Source organism: Zosterops lateralis (assembly GCF_965231275.1).
Source record: "Zosterops lateralis genome assembly, chromosome: 2".
In the NCBI taxonomy this organism is placed as follows: domain Eukaryota; kingdom Metazoa; phylum Chordata; class Aves; order Passeriformes; family Zosteropidae; genus Zosterops; species Zosterops lateralis.
Genome location: NC_139763.1, coordinates 30,941,994 through 30,963,308, shown reverse-complemented (window position 1 = coordinate 30,963,308; position 21,315 = coordinate 30,941,994). Strand labels below are relative to the sequence as shown.

Here is a 21,315-nt window from a genome sequence, read left to right as displayed (position 1 = left end):
TAAATATGTGGGATGGTTTCTCTTGCTTGACTGCTAATAGACACACTACTTTTCAAAAATGCCACAAGGTACTTAGAAGTTGATTCCCTGAGAGCCCTTCTTTATAGCGTATTATTAAGCTCATACTTTTCTTTACGATTGTAATTTTACTTTCCATTCAGTTAGCACCCCTGATTCAAAGACTATTTTGAGAAGTGACAATGACAAAAATTGATAGATGCTGAAAAATACCTCCCCCCAGATTTTTGTTGCATCTCCTCTGGATTTCTCTTCTTGCATCTAACTTTTCAGCCCAAAAGCAGGAGGATGGTAAAATGGTAAAGTACGGAAAGGAACTGAGATAGAACGTATCACAGCCATATTCTACATTAACTAAAGTACATATACCTACATCTCTTGAGCCAAAAGTCTATAATGTTTAAAAAACCAAGTTACATATATAGTATTAAAAAAAGGTAGCTCTTGTATTCCAAGGAACCCTGGCTATTAAAAAAAAGCCAGCAAAGATGTTTATGGTTGCTCACCACTGTTACCTCAAGCAAATTCTTCAATAACATCACAGACGAAATCCCGGTGTCAGTGATTTTCCTTACTGTGTGTACACATGAAATTGCAGAGGAAGTCTATTTTATTGTTTTAAACTCCATTATGAAAATTTGCAGAAGCGTTTAGCTGAGATACAGGCCCATCGCCACTGTAAAGATGTCCCTCAGAAACATTAAAATGTCTATGTCTCTTTTCTTTGGGAAATGATACCATGAATTCCTGATGTTTTAGTCAGGCAGCAACACTTGGGTGATTCCCTTCATACCTCTGGCAGAGGGAGAGGAAGGAAGAGCAGGAAAGGGCATGATTCAAGGAGACAACAGCTCCACTCACATCCCATTCAGGAAAGAAGTATTTTAAATCAGCACCTTAACCTTGATGCCCCAGGCAAATTCCAGTTTGGGCTATTCCATCCTGCCCACCTAAAATTCCTCAGGGCAGTTTCCCTCCCCCTCTCTCAAAGCAGCAAATAAAACACAGTTGTGTGTTGTGCTACCAGCAGAGAAATAGCCACCACTCTTCCCCTGAGAGCCAAATGCATTTCTGTAGTGGGAGAGGAATGCAGAGATGCATTTCAGGGATGCAAGGGGTAGAGCTGACAATAGCAATACCACAACTGTGTATTTTTTAAGTCCTGTAACTGCTTGCTAAATTGGCTATGGCAATCACACTAGTGGGAATTCCATGCTTCAGATATGATCAAAAGCAGTAATTCCAGAGCACTGAAAGCACTAGGAAAGCCTAAACATTACCAAAATTTTAAGCAAAATAATGCTGCTCTTCAGGGAATATGGAAAACATCCCTTGCTGCAATCTTCCCTTCCATGGGAACAGTACTTTTGAAAGTTTGTGTTGTTTAAGGGAAGAATATAAACTTGAAAAATGTATCTTGCAGCCAAGTTAAAATACACCTTTTGGATACACCATAACACATTATGAAGTCTCTTTTGCATCCAATCAAACAAAATTCTGAAATCTTACCCAGCTAACACACCAAATCATCAAGCCCACTGTTGAACCTCTGCTCATACAACAGTTTAGCTTTTTACCTCTTGGTAATCTGAGTAGGATCCTGTAGGCCTGGATCCAGTTCAAAGATTTCATTATCCAGTAGCCTCCGGAGTGTGACATCTGCCAGTTGCTCCATGATCCTGAAAGCCTCAGTGATATTGAGGAACGTGGAGAAGTCGCGCTCTTTATTTCCTGTAGTGACACGGACTGTGTCTGTCATGAAGACATTGGAGGTTCTTTCCAGTTTCTGGACTTCAACCCAAGGAATGATAAGTTTCACTGCAATCCAACAGGAGAGCAAAAATGGGTTGGAAACTTTGCTTACATCTTTCAGATTTGGGAAACAATCAAATTCAGAACGAAATTAAAACCAAAGAGGAGAGAGAGAACATTTATGGGCAAGACCAAGCACATGCTGAAATGTCTGTTATGACTCTGCATTCAATCTCACTCACTCCAAAAGATATGTCTTTTTCAGAATCTCTCCCTCAAAAAATTAACTATCTTCACAAGAAATACTAGACTGGGGTGTGGTGTCTTTGCAGAACATCTGCCACACGCTGTGCTCCTAACTGCTTTACAAGTCATTTCTGCAGCCTGCTTCCTTACCACCAGAACAAACAGTTAATCTCCAGAATATAAAGATAAGAGGGAAAGGCTTTTTAATCTCCTAGAAACAAAACTGTAAGCAGGTGGAAAAACAATTGCATGCACAGTTACTTTAGCTTTTAAAATAAAGCTAACTCCCATCCAAAAGAAAGCTCTTTTGGTGACTGCTATCAAGTGTAATTACTACTATAACAAAGACACTAAAAAAGCTCCCCTAGGTATTGGGATTTTCCCATTTTGGTTACTTTTTGCTGTAAAGATGCACAGGCACATCTTGCCCTAAACATTAACTATAGTCAGACTTGTTTATAGAGAACAAGAAGGGTATGACATTGTTCTCTACCCTTAAAGCTGTTGAATCATATAAATACAAGCGGCAAACAGAATCAGCTTACTTTAGATAACTACTGCAGGATGTTACTTGCCTCTCATATGAATCTCTGGGTAGAAATTAGGCTGGAAAGAACTTTAAAATAGATTCAATTTCTTCTTAACAACTGTTGGAAGCTTCCCAGACTTCTCTGTGCCAGTAACATCAAGACTACACCCCCTAACATCCCTAGCTGGTCTCCTGATGCCAATAAAGCAATAAAAAGGCAGTAATAACAAACATTGTCGTATATATCCGACACTTATCCAAGATCATTAATTACCTAAGGAGCTATCCTCAGCAAGTTTTCTGTACTACATGAACCACAGCTGTCAAGATTATTTGCAGATTACATTTTTTCTTACTTAAATAAAGCACAGCTGCATCAACATGCACAGACTGTTGCAAATGGTCATAAAACCATTTCTACCAGCCCAGCCAAGGGAAGAAAGATTAAATAATGCTGTAGCAACAGCACTGCTGTTCAGGCAAGTCAGAGCCACACAGGCTCTACAGTGTTGGTTACAGAAAAACCACAACAGCCTGTATGGGACCCAAGCCACTGACAAAAGGTACAAAGTCTTCGAAGTTTCAGAAAAACACAAATTTAATTAAAAATGTGAAGAAACCTTGGCACACCCCTTCAAGCTATCTGACAATCTAAGCCTCTGAAATCCTACAAATACTTGGAGGCTAAGATAAAAGGCGACTTGTCCTTGAAAAAATTTTCCATAGAGTTTATATTCACATAAACCGTAAATTAAATTTATGAGAAGTTGAAAACAGGTTCTAATATTCCATTCCAGGTCACTTCAACACAAAATGAAACAAGAAGAAGGGGAAAGACTTGCCAGAAACAGAAGACTTATCACTTTGCCTATAAAGAGATTTCAGTCTACGATTTGGAGGGATTTTTATAAAGGTAAAACACAATTGCGAACTAATCTTATTGCAACTCATATACTGGGGGTTTTCTCTGTGTGGTATTGAAGAATGCAATAAATGCAATTTTTTAGCAGTATTTTCAAGACCAGATTTAACCAGATTTCATTTGTGATTGCTACCTGAAAAGAACAAAGGCAATGAATCACTTGTTCTGCGTGTAATCAGCATCAGCTTCTCAAATAGTAACAACCAGAACTGTATTAAATCTGGATTATTCCCTGTAACACAAATATTTCATAAACATGGCAAAACACTAGCCTAGAAACAGAAGTAATCTGGTTTATCACGATCAAGGAAGTGGGAGTAATTTCAGCATATATGCTGCTTGCCACTGAGCTAGGGAAGTTTGTGTAACCAAAAGAAAATTCAGGGGTTTTTCTCACATTTCCATGGAAATGTATGGGAGCCCAAAGACAATGCAACTGACTATACTGGTGAATGAACCACGTATTTTCCATAGTCAAAATAAAAAGCTACAAACATGTAATTGTTTGTTGGGTTTGGGATTTTTTTTTGGTTGGTTTTCATAATGAATATTATTAAAGATATGAGAAGAAATCTCTTCTTAAACAATACAGCATGATATTGTGTTTTCATTATCATTTAATAATCTGTGGTATTGCATAAACAAAATTTTTGGAACCATATAAAGGGCTTTTCACTCTCCCTCCTCCTCCCACTGTTATCCATTATTAATAAATATCATTTTTGCTTGACGTGCTTTGACAGACTGGCTATCTCAGATTTAATGAGAGAAAACCTGAAATGATAATAAGAAGAAATGATTGACAAAGGATATTATTTAATACTAACCAGAGAACAAGGAGATTAAACAAGAACTCATATAGCTAGGATATATCAAGAAATTCCATTCTACTCTTCCCAGCAAAACTTAACTTTTGTTTTTATAATGAATAACAAACTTAGCTGCATTTCAAATATAACTCTTCCACCTTTTGCTGATATGACAAAGTAACTGGCTTGAAATAATATAAGTGGAGAAAAGACCTCCAGCTCTAAGCACACCTTTGTACGTTTTCAATCTTAGAAATTACAAGCTACTATCTTTCTTAAGATGAACTTCATTTTTAAACATAAAGCTATATCTCAATATTAAATCCAGATGGAATATGGCCAAGTTTTCCTAATTGATAAAGGTGACAAACATTTCAATATTTACAGCAGTATAAGTTTCTATTGCTAACTTTGTTTAAGTTCCAGTAGGATAAACAGGCCTTAAAAGGCTAGAGACTCATGTACAATTTTACTCAACAGAGAAATGCTATAGAGTTTAAATGGCTACATTTATTTTTACCATCTTATGTCTGTTATTTTCATTTTTATTTTCTAGTATCTATTCTGATAGGCTTTTCATTCACACAATTCTTTCTCTGTAGAGGAACACCACAACCAAATCCTTAGAACTTGCTGAACCACCTGAACGTCTAAAAAAGCCCCAGGACGCATTTCTTGTGACCTTACTGCACTGCTACTCAGAAACACAAACACATCCTTAAATCCCTGTTGGTTTTCCTTAAAAGCTCTGAATTTTCACCTAGTTCTCCAGGGCACATTCCTTTTATGCTTCCTGGGCTGTCTTCAGGCAGGCAACTTGATTCAGGCATCCCTGGCCCCACCACCTGCAGCGATGTGGTGACTCTGCCTCCCTGCCTGTGGGAGGGACCCATCCTTACCCACCATTTTCAGCACTAAACCCCCTTTTTTTAGAACTTGAAGGAGGTCTGCTACATCTTAAGGTTGCTTCACCATGTCAAAAAGAAAAAACAGATAGCAACTATATCTGTGTGCTCTTGTAGTGTCATTTTTCTTACTGGATTCATATTAAAACACAAAGGCTGAAGTGAAAACTAAATTAAACAGGATTTTTCACCCTAACAACTAAAAACTCAGAAACTAAACTTCAGAGGTGAACTAGGCTTTTCATAAGAACTCTGGGTATTCTTGCTTTCAAATGTAGTTAGATTTTTATCTCTCCCCAGCCTAAGATTTCTTATGCATTTACACTTACATTCTTTGCCCAGGAAGAAGGAATAAAAACAGAGATGATTGATGCTCAAATAAAGCCAGCCTTGCCGAGGAACTTTTCCTTTCCAGCAGCAACAGGAATAATAGGTGATCAACTTCTCTGCTTCAGGAAAATTAAATCTGGATTCAAATTTCACCAGGGCTTCTCGGAATTTCTCGGGGTCTTCCTCCTGCTCAGCGAGCTTGCTGCTCGTTTCCTCTGCAATCAGTGCCTGAGTCCAGAACAAGACCATCTATCAATATAAAGCTATGGCACTCACACTCAGGCAAGTTGCTACAAGCTACATATTCAAATTTTAATAATGCAACACTTTCTTACAAAGATATTCCAGTTCTTTTGGAAAATTTACGATTTTCACAAATGAAGAAATTTCTCTGGTGCTTGCATCCCTCATACATTTTGAATGCTCCCAAAGCAGGCCTTCTTTTCCTTATATATGGTTTTTTCAATTAGTCTGGCAGAACCATACCTCTGCACTTTCACTATGGCTCATGATTGCTTTTATTTTGCATATACAGAGTAAAAGTAGAGTAACAGTTGTGGATACCAAAGCAGTCAGATGTGTCAGTAACTTGAGACATGCTTGGAACCATTACAAACATGGTTTCAAGAACATATACATAAATATAATTAAGATATCAGATTTTTAATAGTAGTATTACGACAAAGAAGTTAAGTATGCATTGCACCTTGCAGACAAATAAGCCATATGTTACAGCACCTTGTATAGTTTGCAATTCCCAAGCAGTCCTAACATGCTAAAAGTCTGCAGCAGGTGCAAGGGTCTAAAACCTGGATTTAACATTAACTAATGAAACCTGAAGAATTTTAAATATGTACTGTGCAAGCTAACAGGCTGTCACTGTGTCATCAAGAGAGATAAATTGTACTTAGTATTTCAGTGCACTTAAGACAATTTTTTTAAAGAAAGCAGGATAAAAACTAGGATTTGTACAGTGATGTTTTGGTTTTGTCCTCTTCTTCTCCAGATTCAGAGCCCACGGAGCTCACAGCAGCAGAAATTCACCAAACACATTATGTTCCTACAAAATTTCCAAACTGGAAAAGAGGCTACAGGGGGAAGAGCATCCTACTAAAACTCTTAGCAAGGAAAAGCTTGTAGCAGGACCTGAGGTACAGCAGCCACCAGTGAACCCACACCCCCACCGGCCATCACCAAGCTCCTCTTAGAGTATGTATTTCACTAAAAGCAGAGCTCAGGACACCAGGCTTTCTAAGTTAATCCCCACATGCCACTGTTATTTTAAATTTGATTTATGGTCACAGAATTCCTTTACTTTTAAAATTCTTTAATCTTCTAAAAGGATGCTCATTTCTCCAACTCTGTGGCGAGCCAGCAGCTTCATGTGCTGGCCACATCAGATGCAAGAGCCACATATAAAACAAGTAATGCTTACATGGTCAAAACCAAGGATGAGTGACAACAGCGTCATGACATTCTTCTAATAAACCATATGTAATTGGGCAGGGGAGGATGAAAGTGACACAGTTTCCTTACCTTCACTTTTCCTTTGACAAAACTAACAATATCTTCTTTATTGTCAAACACAGACAAAGTATGGAGCAAGTTTTGTTCCAGCCATTCCCAGTGCTGGTTTATTTCCTCTGCAGTGGCACCTAGAAAAGCAAAAAAATAGTATATTGAAACTAACCCTACAAAATAAAATTGAAAGGAAGGGGGAAAAGAAGTAATAAAACGCACTATTTCATAAATTCAGTATGAGAAATTGAACTTTCAACCTCAGAATTCTTAGTAGCAAACAGGTCAAAAAGGTCTCACTCATAGCAGCATAGTTAGAGAAAAACAAAACCCACATTGTTTTAGAGGATTAGTTTTAGTGCTTTTAGTTTTATCTTCTCGAATGCTCTCAGCCAGCAAAATGCTGCATTAAAAGTCAAAGCAGAAAAACCAGCAAAACTTCATCCTGAGCTGCTGGACTGCAAGCTTATTCTGACACGACATTCTGCAAGTGACTGGAAACCTTTGATTTATGCCCTGTTCCCAAAAGTCCCTGATCTTCCTCTCTCCCTCCCTCAATACACACATGCACACACACCCCAGACACAAACACATGCACACCCTCTATAATAAATAAAGTTCCTAAGAAAGAGTTTGGCTCAGCAACACCTAAAGGTTCTGCAAGAGCACATTTCTATAGTTTGGGGAAGAAATAAAGTGAACAAAAATCTTTGACTAATACAGTTTTTCAAATCTTTAAAGCTTCTTTCCCTAAAGATCTGAGGGGTTTGCTGGTTCTTTAAATGTAATGTGTTTAACCCCAGAAATAATATTTCACTCTTTCACACTAAGCAAATTACCGATTTGCTTCAAATTTTCTGCTTGAAATGGAATTGTCACTGCATGACACAATGACAGAAAAGTCATAGCAAGATGGGCCATCAAGGGAAAATCTGGCCCCTTCAGATCTCACTGGTCAGTAATTAGACATTATAGGTAAAAAAGTAAAGGCAGTAGTAGTTGCTTCTCCTAGTGCCTTGCTTGGGAAAGAAAGAAAAGAAACAGCAATCACATATGAACATAATAATAAAATTAATCTCAAATAGAAGACCCATTATATCAAGATTTGTTTTGTGGGTACATTAGTGACACATCATGTTGCCTCACAACAACAAAAAATTATAAATTTAGGTAAGGATTTTCCACTTCCCTCTGCTCTGTTTTCCATGCAGAATGCCAACTGGCAGGGAAAATTTCCAGGCTTTAACTTCCCTGACAGGAAGGTCTTGTAATAGAACTTCTTAAATATCATTAATTAAGGTTAAATTTAAATTTAAAAAATCATAAAATTAGAGACATTTAAAAGCCCTTTAGGTAAAGAAAACAAACTATACAAATGTTTAAGAACACCAGAAATACAGTAATTTTATACTGAAATGGATGCGCAAAGCAAATACTGAGTTGAGTTTTTATTTCTGAGCAATCTAAAAGATACCAAGTGTAGGGGCAAGCTGTCGGGCTGCCTTTTGTGAAGTAAGCTATGAGCAAGATCCCTTTCATAGTAGCATCCACACTGCTGGGACTGCTTTGAGCCTAGGCAGCAGCTATATCCCACAGGGGCTCCTGCAATCTCTCCTGCCTGCCTCCAGAGTTTCTGTTCACATACCAGATTATTTTGGCCCCTTCATTTGGTCAGGCCAACTCAATCAACTTTTTGAGTCCATTCTTTATTTCTAATTTTTATTTCGTAGTTTAAAGTTGTCCTGTGATTTGACCTAAGCATTGCCAATCTCTTATTTCCATTCCTTATTCCTCTTCCTGTCCTGAAGTTCTGCACAGCATTTTATTCCACCTTTTACCCGCCTTCTTCACTGCTCATGCCAAGTGTGCCAATTCTCATTCCTCAGAATATTTTCTTTAAACCCACTTCTCACCAAATCCTTTGCTCTCCCTCTCCCAAAACCTATTTTACTTGACTGGGACTTGAGTTTCTGTTCTGCCCATGAGCCTTCTGAAAGGAAAATTTCAAGTGGCTCAACACAAGGGCTGAGGTTAGACTTTTTTTTCCTGTACTGGCATAACGTGATTAACCATCTGGATTAAAACATCTCTGCCAGAACACCCGTGCAGGGATCAGATTTCCTAGCACCCCTCTGAGATTTGCAAATGTCTGTAACAGACCCGACCCTTATGCATATATTATCATTTAAGGCTACAGCTCCCGGAACAGAAGACTGCCGACATACAATGCAAAATGTCATTTTAATTAACTGCCTAATGACATGATGGCTATCCACAATGAAGTTACACTGGGAGACTGGAAGGAGTTCCTGGAGCTGCTCCTTGCCCTCGCTGTACAGCAGCAGGAACTTTAATTTAACTCCCTGCTCCTTCCAAAGCCAGTAAGAGACTCCCAACACCATGTCTGCATGCATGAAATGCCTTGCTCAGACAGGGCAGAGCTGGGTGAGCAGCAACAGCCACTTCTGTGCAGGGAATGTCCTTCTCCAGCTTCCCAAGAAAGGGTTGGGGTGATGCTCCTCTGACTCCTATTGCCAACTCTCCCCTGGACACTCGTGTCAGGATTTCACAGCAGCAATACTACTCACAAACAGCTTCTGCTGCCATGGTTCTTTAGTTCTGTGCAGCTTTGGCAACTGGGCATGTTCTACCCATGCAGCACACAAAACAGACCCCTCTGCTTTCTGCTCTATTAGTTTAAATCTCATTTTCTCAGGGATGAGCATCAATTCAGGAGAGCCAAAGAGAATTTTAGAAAACATTAATCATGTAAGTTTGTCTCAGCAAAATCCTTAGCTATTCCAACCCAGCAAGTTTGTCATCTGTACTTCCTTTAAAAAACCACCAAAATCAAAAAAACAAACCAAATTCTGTGGGCAGTAAGAGTGTGGGTGGGACAAGGAACAGCCCCAGAATTGCATATGTTCAAATAATCAAGAAGCCATGAAAGGAAAGCTTTTCCACCAAAAGCTACCTGGTTTCATCACAGGACTGTAACAGCATGAAGCTCTTAAATTTCTCCATGAGATGGCATTACTTAAATATAAAATGGAAGGAGGGATAGAAAGCACAGAGCAATTGCAAAACAAAGAAAACCTAGCCAAAACAAAAATAGCCCAGATAGACTTTACGCAAGCTTCTTCACACACACATCTGGACCAGGGAAAATTTCCCACTACTAATGGGGAACATGCAGAGGGATCTCTGTGGAACCAAGGAAAAATTGCTGGATGAACATGTGCAGGGGAAAGGGTTAGAGTGACTATATAAACTGACTCTTCCATTAGGAAGCAGACTACTAGGGACTAACTATGGCAAACATTATCAATGTCATGTCAACATTTACATTACCTAACTATTTCATGGCTTGATCTGTGTAAGAAAGAATAGAATAGGATAACATATTTTCAGTCGGAAGGGATCTACAACAATCACACAATGGGAAAGGTTGGAAGGGACCACAATGGGTCATCAGGTTCAACCTCCCTAGTCAAACAAGGTTATCCCAGAACATATTGCACAGGATTGTGTCCAGATGGTTCTTGAAAGTCCCCAGTAAGGGAGACTCCACAACCTCTCTGGGCAATCTGTTCATCTAGTAACAGGCCCACATTATTCTTTGTTTTCCTTTTTTTATTGATGCATTTCAAGAAGCTCTCCTTGTTTTCCTTGAAATCCTGGGAATCACCTAGTCCAACTGCCTGACCACTTCAGGACTAACCGAAAGCTGAATTTATTAAAGACATTGTCCAAATGCCTCTTAAACACTGGCAGGTTTGGTGGGATACCAACCACCTCTCAGAAGGAATCCTGTTCCAGGATTTGGCCACCTAAAAGAGTGCTAATGCTCTCCAGTCACAGCTTTGAACCATTCCTAAACAAAAAAACTGCTGTAAACTTCAATTTTTTTAGATGGGAGCAGAAGGGATAAGAACAGCCCTGCACACCATCCAAGCAACAGTGGGATGAATGGAACTTCAGATGGCTTTTACTGGGTCATGGCAAGGTTAGTGCAATTCATGTCAATATCACATTCCTGAAGATGAGCTTGACTTTCAGAAGTTGCAGAAATATTGCAAAAAGGATCAGTGCAACAGATCAGGGATTTGGCATTCTATCCCCCCCCAACAACTTTACTTCTTAAATCTTCCAAATGTTCCAGTTATATTTCATTATAGCACAGTGTGTGAAGACATTTCACAAGCAAGTGAAAGACTAGGATGGTGAAAGTCTAGACTAAGTAGCTTCTTGCTGTAAGGGCCGACTACTACTGTAGGAAAAGATATGCATAGGAAAAGAACCACAATACTTTGCAACAGATAAAATTAACACAGCAAACCACCCTCAGCTAAACAAGTTTTGCATTGAAACTTAATGTTCCTAGGTAACACTTTTTCAGTGATTTTAACCAGAGGTTAATTTGGTTGTTAAACAAGCTTTCCACACGCACACAACTAGCTGGGGTTACCTTGAGCTTCCTGGACATGCAGACACTGACCATGCTCAGAATCAGTTTGGGGTTTTCTGTCTGTGACTCACCAATAGCTATGGCCCAGTAAACTTCTGATCCATTCAATAACTCACCACATGCAATGGCAGAGTAAACCTGTGAGCCTGGAACTTGGAGTAAAATTCGAAAAGGAGCAACACGTGCATTAGAGTCTAGCACAGCATCCAGGGCACCAACCAAGCGACCTGCAAAGAAAAAAGGGGGAAAAGAAGATTAACGCCAGTTTTCACTTCTGTAGCTGCAAGTTGTTATACAATTAAAGTCATAAAATTAAAATACAGAATGTAACGATAACGATTCTTCCCCAGTTTTATGCTGTGATTTACAGGTGCTCAGAATGCAAAAGGCAAACCAGATTAGAAGATCAAAAGCATATAGAATTCTCTGCATTTCTGGATTTGCCTCATATATATGTATATAACCACAGAACTGAAGTGGAAAGACCTGAGGGCATCTTGAGAAGTTACTGTTCCAGCCCTGCTCTGAAGTTGGATAAATACATCTATGCTGTAAGTGCTGTTCGTCTAACCTGTTCTTCAAAACCTGCCACAATCAAGATGCAACAACTTCCCCAGGTAGCCTCTTCCACTATTTTCATTAAATATTCTTACCAAAAAAAGCAAAAAACCAAACCAGCAAACAAACAAACAAACAAACAAACAAAAAAAAACCCCAAAAACAAAAACAAAAATAAATAAATAAATAAATAAAATAAAATTAAAAAAAAAAAAACCAAGGAAAGAGCCAAATAAAAACCAACCAACCAAAACACAAAACTAAACCAAACAAAAACCCAAACAAACAACCTTACCCCAAACAAGCAAGTCATTTACCACAATCCTAAAGTTGCTTGCTGGAAATTAATCTTGCTCCCTGGAACACGCAGAATAATTTGCCACATGGATTTCTGACATTAATGTTCAACATAATGAAAAAGTAACATCATGGTTTCCCAGCCTTTAATGATTTCTCTTTTTCTGAAGAAACCCAAATCACCTCATCTCTTCCTTATGGATCATGTTTTTCAAACAGCTCACTGTTCTTGAACTTACAGTGGAATCTCTCCAGCTTATCTTTAAGCATAACACTCTCAACTGGACCTGATGCTCACTGCTACTGAAGTCTCAGCCACTGGCAGAATGGAAGATCACCTCCTGTCTCTTGGATACATACCACTGTATCCAAGAAAGCTTGCAGCAGTATCCCACTGTAAATCAGCACTTGATTCCAATACAGACAAACTCATTTTGAAGAGCTGCAGCAATTGCTGACCCCAAGAAAGAAGGACACCTGGAGTTCCTGGAGTTTCTTGCTACTCATTCCCCTGAGCAGGCAAAACTAAGCTATCCATGAAAATGTTATCTCAATGCCATGATTTGCATATGCAAGCTGGCATATTTAAGTAACTCAGAATTGGTTTATAGTGCTTACAAATAGCAATTCAGGGCAGCTTTATACTCCATTTTCCTGTGCATCCTGCAGAGACATGATCTCCTAAGGAGAGGGATGGCAGAAAGTGAGGAACAGCTTTACCATGTTCGTTTTATCCCTAGAGTATGTAGGATGTTTTCTGCAATACTTATTTTTTGCTTGTCACATGTAACTTTTTCAACCTGTCGTATTTTTATTTCTTCACCATTAACCAAACACAAAAGGAACTAATCTCCATCTCCAAAAGGTTTGCCAGCCCTTGGCACCACATGCTGTTTTAAATATGGCATTCTCCAGTCCATCACCCAAGTGATTAATGGAAATAATAGAGACCTACAAAGTCCTAATTGCCTTCTCACTTGGATAACAAATGACAGCTAATTAACTTGAGTATAACACAACCAAACAGCATATCAATCACTTTCTGGTCTAGAAGCTGTAAGAAGCTCACATGGAACAGCATCAATAACCTGAGAGCAAAGAAAATTACATTAAATACTTCTTCATTGCATACACACATGACATCAAGGATGCTTTCAAAGCCAAGCAGAAGTTAGACACAATGTATCTTAAAATAGTGAAACATTCTTCAACAGCAGTTTGCTTCTCACTTAAATATGTGACCAGATATTACACCCATCTGTTTAAAATGGAGATCTGAACTTGCAGACTGATGACATGTATGATATCAGAAATTGCTACATGCTCTCCTGTAACTACAAGAACAAAGCATAAAAATTCATCCTAGTATAAAAGGTAGCAAATTAGCTGTGCTCACAGAAAACAGTATGTAGAAAACTTAAGTGTGCAGTCTTCAAAACAGTTGGATTAAAGCCAGTAAGAGAGCATCAAATGACGCAAAGAACAAAAACTAGTGTTTAACTTTCAAATTTTGGAAGAATTGAGACACCACAGGAAAGAAAAACAAGAAATTTCTGTGCTGTGCATGTTTTCCCCTGATGATAGGCCTAGGAGAAAGATTTATTTTTCATTTCACTGAAGTCATAGAAAAAAGTCAACTAACAGCAAGTGCTACCAAAATCCCTAGAGAATGCTTAATGAACATGTGATTTGTGAAATACCTTTTTTTTCTTTCAGAAACCATGAAAAAACATGGGAAAGCACAGAAGTAGTTGCAAAGTTTTGCTTTACTAATTCTTAGCCTGTACAAAATTAATTCCTTTTTCTCTTCCTGAATAACAGACCAGAAAACCCAATTCCTCTTCTCACTGTTTACTTCTGCTTACAATTTCCATTTTGCTTACAACCTGTCAAAAAGAAACCTATTCCTCCTTCAGCTGTACAAAGAAATAATCACCTCCCTTTTCTAAACTACCCATAGCTAAAATATTAACTCAGGATGAGTTAAGAGGAGCCAGAACTAAAACGCAAAGAGAAGAAAGAGAGTGTGGCAATCAGGACACCTGCCAGAATAAAGCCCAGGTGGCCTGGCCCCTCTCTCTACCAGGGCTTTGCAAGGGAGCAGCAACCCCACACATAAATCACTCTGAGCCATCGCTGTGGCTGAGAGGGAGTCCTGTCCTGTCCTACCTCTGCCAGGAGGGGCTGCAGTGGGGTGGCTGCACAGGGGACATAAGGGCAGTAAAGGAAAATAAGAGCAAGTACTGCTAAAGTTGAGCAAGCACAAAGAGTGGGCCCCATCCCCATGTTTGGGGCTCCTTTATCTTTTGGATGAGTGACTGAGAGAGGGAGAGAACAGGGAAAAAAGATTACTACAAGTGCATTTGCAGAAACATGAAAAGGATTCAACACTAATATATACACCCTGGCCAATATGATAATTTAGTTGAAACTGTGGTAGCAAGAAAATTATAAAAACTAGAGGCAAAACTTTTCCAGTGTAAGTTGCCTTGTAATTCATTCGGGGTAACTTTTGCATCTTAACATTGAAAAACAACCAACCTAAAGCTCCCCGAGTGAAGAAACAAAAACCAGTACACTGATTCTGAAACCTGTTTTGAAAAATGCCCAGCTTGTGAGCAAACACCTTTCTCATAACATGTTCAAACAGTTGGTTCCAGAGAAGGGTCTCTTATAAAATGGAATCTGTTTAGAAAGCAGAAGGGTACCTGGCTAGCAAGATAAATTACATTAAGAGCCTCTGGCTCACATATTGATGCATCAGCTTGCCTTCAGTCAGGGTGATACAGACCTCTTCCACATCACAGACAAAAGTGAAACAATTTATACTTCAGGACAGCAAAAAAAATGAAAAGGAAACAGAAGCAGAAGAGGAAAAGAGAACTGCTACCCTAGTTTTCTTCCCAAAACTCCCCCCCCCACCCACTTTTTTTTTTTTTTTTTTCTTATTTTGACTCTATATGAGACAAGATTTTTGGGAGGAACTTAAAATTCGGAGTAGCTCTTCCCCTTTAATGAACCACTTCACCAACTTCTTGTCTCCCAAAAAGTAAAACAAAAAGTGAAAAGGCCAAAGCTGCCACTGCTTTTTTGCCTTTTTTTTTTCTTTTTTTTTTTTTTTTGGAGGGGGGAGGGGAGCACAGGGGGAACAGGGAAGGGGAGAAGAAAAAAAAGGAGATTTAAATCTAAGTGACAAGGAAGTCTGGGGTGTCACAACACTCAATGTTGTTACCCTTTCAGTTCTACTTGTTTTTTAGGCAACACATTTACCACAGCCAGGATCTTTTGACTAACATGAACTAACATCCATCCACTACAAAGTGGGGAATGACAGCCAGTGTAGTTCAAAGAAGCAATTACATGCGGTACCTGCATTTGGTCAGTAAGAAATTCTGATGGCACTTTTAAAATCCAGAGAACAGTGGGTCAGATGCACAGAAGCACCTGTTCCCACACAGCCCTGGACTTCCCAAATCACGCATTTACACCCTCTCTACCAAAATCAAATGCAACAGAAAAGACAGAGTCCAGCCTGTGATTCCAGCATCCGAGAGAACTCCTTTAGTCACTGTACAAACTGACTGCTACAGAAATTTGAAGCAGAGAGAAAACTGTCCTTCCACTTCTCCTAAGTCTACTTTGAAAAAAAAACAAACCTTGAGATTTCCACTGCACCTGAGACCAGCTCAGCTGGACAAATATGCAACAATGCCTAACTTAAGAGTATCTGCCAAGATACTTCCAAGAAAACAGGCACAGGACCACCACCACAACAAGGACCCAAACCAGATTGCCAAGATGCTCACTGACTCCAAAGCTGAGGTTTCTCTTGCTGCAGACACCCAGCACTTTCAAAGTCAAGAAAATTATGGCACCACATGCTCTCTAGGGACTGCAGTGGCTGATCTGCAGGGACATGGAAAAAAGAGCACTTGGTGGCTACACTGACTCATATAATGCCAAAGCCATGTTTTAAGTACTCATACCCTCTTTTTTTCAGACTAGGTTATTTTTGTGAGACAAAACCACCAAATTGGGGTATTTACAATTACAGTCACAGACCAGCGTTGCTCCAGTGCAAAACCATGAAGTGAAAAGCATGCTTTCAAACTTATCCTTGGGAGCTCACTGCTGCTTCCTACATTTGCTCCACCAGAGAAAGCTGGGGCAGAAAGAAAAATCATCCCAGTTTTCTGAAAAAAGTTGTACTTTTACTGGAAAGGAGAAAGCTCTGCCAGGAAGGAGCTAACAGTATAGGTTGCTTCCCAGCGGCTGCAGTTTTACAAGGAGAGTTGATAGCTGCAAGAACCACTCTAAGCTGTTTAGGCATGTGAGCTGGGAGAAAAGAACAAATCAAACAATTCAGATGATCATAAAAATAAAGGTTGGGTTTTTTTTTAAGGACAGTGAAATTGAACTAACAGCTTCCATAAAGGAGAATTAATCTTCTCTTTGGGGCAGAGAAGCACTTCATACCCTGAATCCTAATTACACTTCTCCACATAGCTTCCTCCATCCTGCAATGATTTGCAAACAATTAGAGTCTCAGAAGAGCCATGGTGGGCAGCAATTAGCCATGCTAGAGGAGGCAAGCAAACTGGCTGAAGGAACAGCCCACCACCAGGCAGAACACGGGCAAGGACACGTGGATGTACCCTGCAGTCCCTGTGCTCCAGCTGGAACAGAAAGCTGCTTTTCACACCAACCAGGATAAGCTCAGCCTGACAATGGGGCTCTCCTGAGACAGCACCAAATTAGCACAGATTGCTTCCCTGGCTCTGCAGGACATCTCAGAAGCTCTCCCTAGGGCCACTGTCCTTGCTGAGTGAGGGATGGGGGGACTATGAAACTGATTCTCATCAGGCATCAACCACCCCACCACAAAGCAGCCCTAACTGTGACCACAACCCCACGGGTGTTCCAAGGAAAGACCCAAGGCTGAGATGCAATGAGGACCAACCACTGCAGCCTCTATCCTCACCTCTTACAGCCCACCTAGAGACTGCCAGCCCCCCGGCATTACAGGCTAAAGTGGAGGGGTTTGAGCTGCACCAAGGTAGGATACAGCCCAGGGCTGTGGCCATGAAGCTACTGTTGGCCAGTGGTGGCTCACAGCATAAATGTTTGGGGACATCTGCAGATCTTTCATAATATCTTGATTTGATTTCTCTAAAAGTTCAAAACTCAGATGTTTAGCAGGTTGTTGATTTCACTCAGTCCACCCTAAAATCCATGTTTTTGATGGATAATACCATCAGTTACGCAAAGCTGCTAATAACAACAGCTTAATGCAACTACACTGTGTTGAATTTTGCAAAATTATGTAAACAGGTTTTGATACAATACACTAGCCATTCAAAAGTATTTATTACACTTCTACCAGTAGAAAAAAAAGAGTTGCAAAACTTTTTTGGGTAAGTACATAAGAAAAAGAATGAAGGAGGACTCCTCCAACGGCTGTAGGAAGGCTCTGTTTCCTTTGAAATGATAAGGACTCACCACACTGAAAGATAAGCACAGACAACATTAGATTTCAATGTAAAGACCTAATGCTACGAGTATTTATTCACCCAGGAAAATACCCAACATCCAAGCCCTTACATTACTTATAGCACAGACCTTGCCAGATCAAATAGTGCCACTGGGCAAATTGGTTTCTGTTGAATTGGGACTTTTTTCAATCTGCTATGTAGAAACAAATTGTAACAAATTACTTAATCATTATGTCTAGGTCCCAGTGCTCTGGGGGGAAGGTGGAGATGAGAAATGCAGGGCATTTCACTGTGGGAATTGGTGTCCATGGTCCCCATGACTCTCATATCCCTGGATGTGATGCTGAGTGCTTTTGTCAGACCACCACATGCAGAGGGAGAGACCACCCAGGAGGACAAGTGAGATGAATTATGCACCGTCTCTCTTGGAATGATGGAAATGGCATCCCCACCCTGGAGCACCGATTATTTCTCCCCAGCACCACTTCTCCACGGGCTTTTTCCCCAGGTGGGCATGCTGCCATGGCAAAGCACTCACAGCTGCTTATCTCAGTCCTCTACCATCAGTCCAGTTCGAGCCAAGCCTATTTTTATAGCCCTGAAGGCTGCTGAGCCAAATGCTGTGGTTCTCATATTACAAGTAAAAATACCTGAAACTGTTTTCCACCTGAAAACGGACAAGAAGATGGGATATACAAGGCTGCTGCTGCAGCCCTGTAAATTATCCAGACATGCACCACTACTTCAGGGAATATAAAAAAGTCTCTCTCTTTTTTTGTGGGTGCTGTAAATAATGCTGAATAGACCAAACTAGTGCTACATTAACTCTGCCACCACTGACATGCTCAATTATTTTATAGGAATGACATTTTTTCCTATGAGGGTGGTGAGACAGTGGAACAGGTTGCCCAGATAAACTGTCAATGCCCTGTGCTGGAAGTGTTGGAAGGCCAGGCTGGATGGTGCTCTGAGCAACCTGGTCTAGTGGGAGCAATCTCTGCCCATGGGTGGGGGTTGGAAGTAGATGGTCATTAAGATCCTTCCAGCCCAAATTATTCTAGGATTTTCGTGCCTTTTTCTGCACAATTTGGCCTCCACAGCAGGAAAATAAAAAGCCACTGTAGGTGTTTACCGGATTCATCTTGCAGAGGTGCAAGGTCGGTCCCTACGCAGACACAACCCAGCACCTCCTTTCCAAACACCGGTACTTCCTCACCTTAACACTCAGCACTTAACACACTGCTAACATTTCAACAGAAGCAACTGCATTTCACCTTAGCCATCTCAGCACCACAGTAGTGCTCAAGAGCAGGAAACTCACCCCAGAAAGGTAAGCAAAGGGAGCCAGAGCGGCACACATGGCTCAGGGGTCAGGAATTGGGGTGCTCAGCTTTGCAGGTAGCAGCCTGGCAGCCTGCTCTTATCCTTCCTTCCTTCCTTCCAGCTCATGCCTCTTGGCCAAACACGGTCATGGAGAAGCCATCCTCTTGGGAAAGCACTTATAAGTATGCATTCTCCTTAAAAAAAAGTTACAGTAAAATAAAGAGAGAAAAAAGGGGAAAAAAACCTGCTGATCTGAATTCCAGTTGTGGGCAAGGCTAGATAATGTTTTGACAAGAGTCCAAGCTTTCAATAAAGTATGCATATTTCTCCTTCTCCTGCAAGGCTTCAGAGAACTGTTCCTTAAGGAAACAAAACCATGAATATTGATAGTAAACATTACCAGTATCCTTTATTAACATCAGTATTGTGGCACCTTCCTCTCCTCAAACTGCTTAATTTAAAATGAAAGTATTCTGTTGGGTTTGGGGTTTTTTTCATTAGTGCTCAGATTGAGCTTAATTTATTTTGGTATCCTGAACACATCCAACAACAAAAAGAAATGCTTTTTTGAAAAATGTATTGGGATAGACCTTTTAATATGATTCTATGAATATGCTACTCATTTTGCCTTTTGCCCCTCCAGAAAGTAAAAAGTACTATGGGGATTCCCATTTGCATTCCCTAGGAAAAATCCAAGTCTTCATATATTTTGGATGCTCTTCTGCTACAATGTAATGAATAGGGGCAATCAAGATTAATTCCCCATCTGAGTTGCAGGAATCTTCATCTACTGTGGTCCTCTTGTTGCCTTTCCCAGAAATAGACTCCCTTATGAAATTATTTACCTTGGGAGATGAGCACTAAAAGCTGAGGTATCTACAATGATTACAGGACTGCTGAACAGTAGAGTATGAAAGAGCAGCAAAAGATCTTTTAATTTTTAATTTCCAGGAAAAATTTCCAGAGTTTATCAATAACCATTTCTTCGTATGCCTTAAAAAAAACTAACACCCAAGCAGAGGGAAAATAAGGAAGAAAAGTGTTATCACACAAACTAGTCAGTTCTCCTTTCACAGCCAAGAGGTACTTGGTAGATGAGTTCAAAAGCTATTGCCTTGCAAGAGTTTTATTTAAAAGAAAAAATTAAATCCTAAGATGGAACTTGGAAATGTATTTACCATGCCTACCACATTTATTTTTATTAAAGCATTAATAAGGTTTAGATTCATATACAGAAGATGCTTTTTTTCTGCCAGTCTATTATATTTAAAGTTGTGAACTGTAAAGCTTTGTAAGAGCTGAAAAGTAAATTAATTTCCTTTTAAAATGTTAGTCCTCTGCAAGTTGCAAATAATGCAAAACTACATCCAACTTGGAAAGTGCCCTGAGCTGAAAATGGATGCTGGAAGAAGAGTAGGGAAAAATATCATAGCTAACTTAAAAACATGAGTAAAACAGGAACAAAACATAACCTTTTATTGATCTATTTCAATCAAGAAGTTAAAGAGGCACTGTATCTCAATCATACAAAAAGCTGCTTGAAACAAGAGTTAATTTTAAGGTCTTATTTAACCTTATTTATAAAAGGAAAGATTCACAAGTGTTGCTAAGTGGGTTTTTATATGCTAAAAGTGTGCAATGTGAAGTACTGTATAAACAAAAATGCTAGCTGCTTGGGAAGAGTGAAAGACCACTCTCAGTCCAGCACTCATGATGAAATCCTTCCCAACACATCCCAGAACAAGCAGTTTTGCTGTCAAAATGCAGAAAATCAATCAAAGAGAAAATTAATAAAAGAGGAGGGTGCGTGTCCTAAAAATTAGTGAGTCACTTAAAGGCTAAACCATCTTGCAGTATTTACCACAAAGTATTTTTTACTACTATCATATTAAACGCACTAATATGTAACCTCAGTACCAAAGATATCAGCAAGTATTAAATCCAGCTAACTTTGATCTGTTAATCATAGCTACATTGCAAGCCTTTTCTGCAGGGTTCACTACAGTGTTCTCCAATTAGGCAAAGAAAACACCAGAATCAACAGACACTGATGAACTAAATATTTTTATTAATCTATGACTTAAAATTAGTTATTAGTTTAAAAAAAAGTAATGCAGATTTTTAAAGTATTTCTAAACATTTTCAGTT

General features: G+C 39.5%; 1 protein-coding gene across 3 annotated transcripts in view; it reads right to left on the bottom strand.

The window, feature by feature from the left end:
• The window catches only part of TBC1D8 (TBC1 domain family member 8), a 47,469-nt gene that overhangs the window by 23,018 nt on the left and 3,136 nt on the right, over positions 1 to 21,315 (bottom strand). For 2 of the 3 annotated variants that reach the window (XM_083855655.1, XM_083855657.1), the window contains exons 2-5: positions 11,569 to 11,724; positions 7,048 to 7,166; positions 5,511 to 5,739; positions 1,596 to 1,836 (exon numbers count right to left, since the gene is read on the bottom strand). In XM_083855655.1, coding sequence (XP_083711781.1) covers positions 1,596 to 1,836; positions 5,511 to 5,739; positions 7,048 to 7,166; positions 11,569 to 11,724 — 745 coding nt within the window. The remainder of the gene's footprint in view (positions 1 to 1,595; positions 1,837 to 5,510; positions 5,740 to 7,047; positions 7,167 to 11,568; positions 11,725 to 21,315) is intronic. The other variant, XM_083855656.1, reaches the window with a different exon arrangement.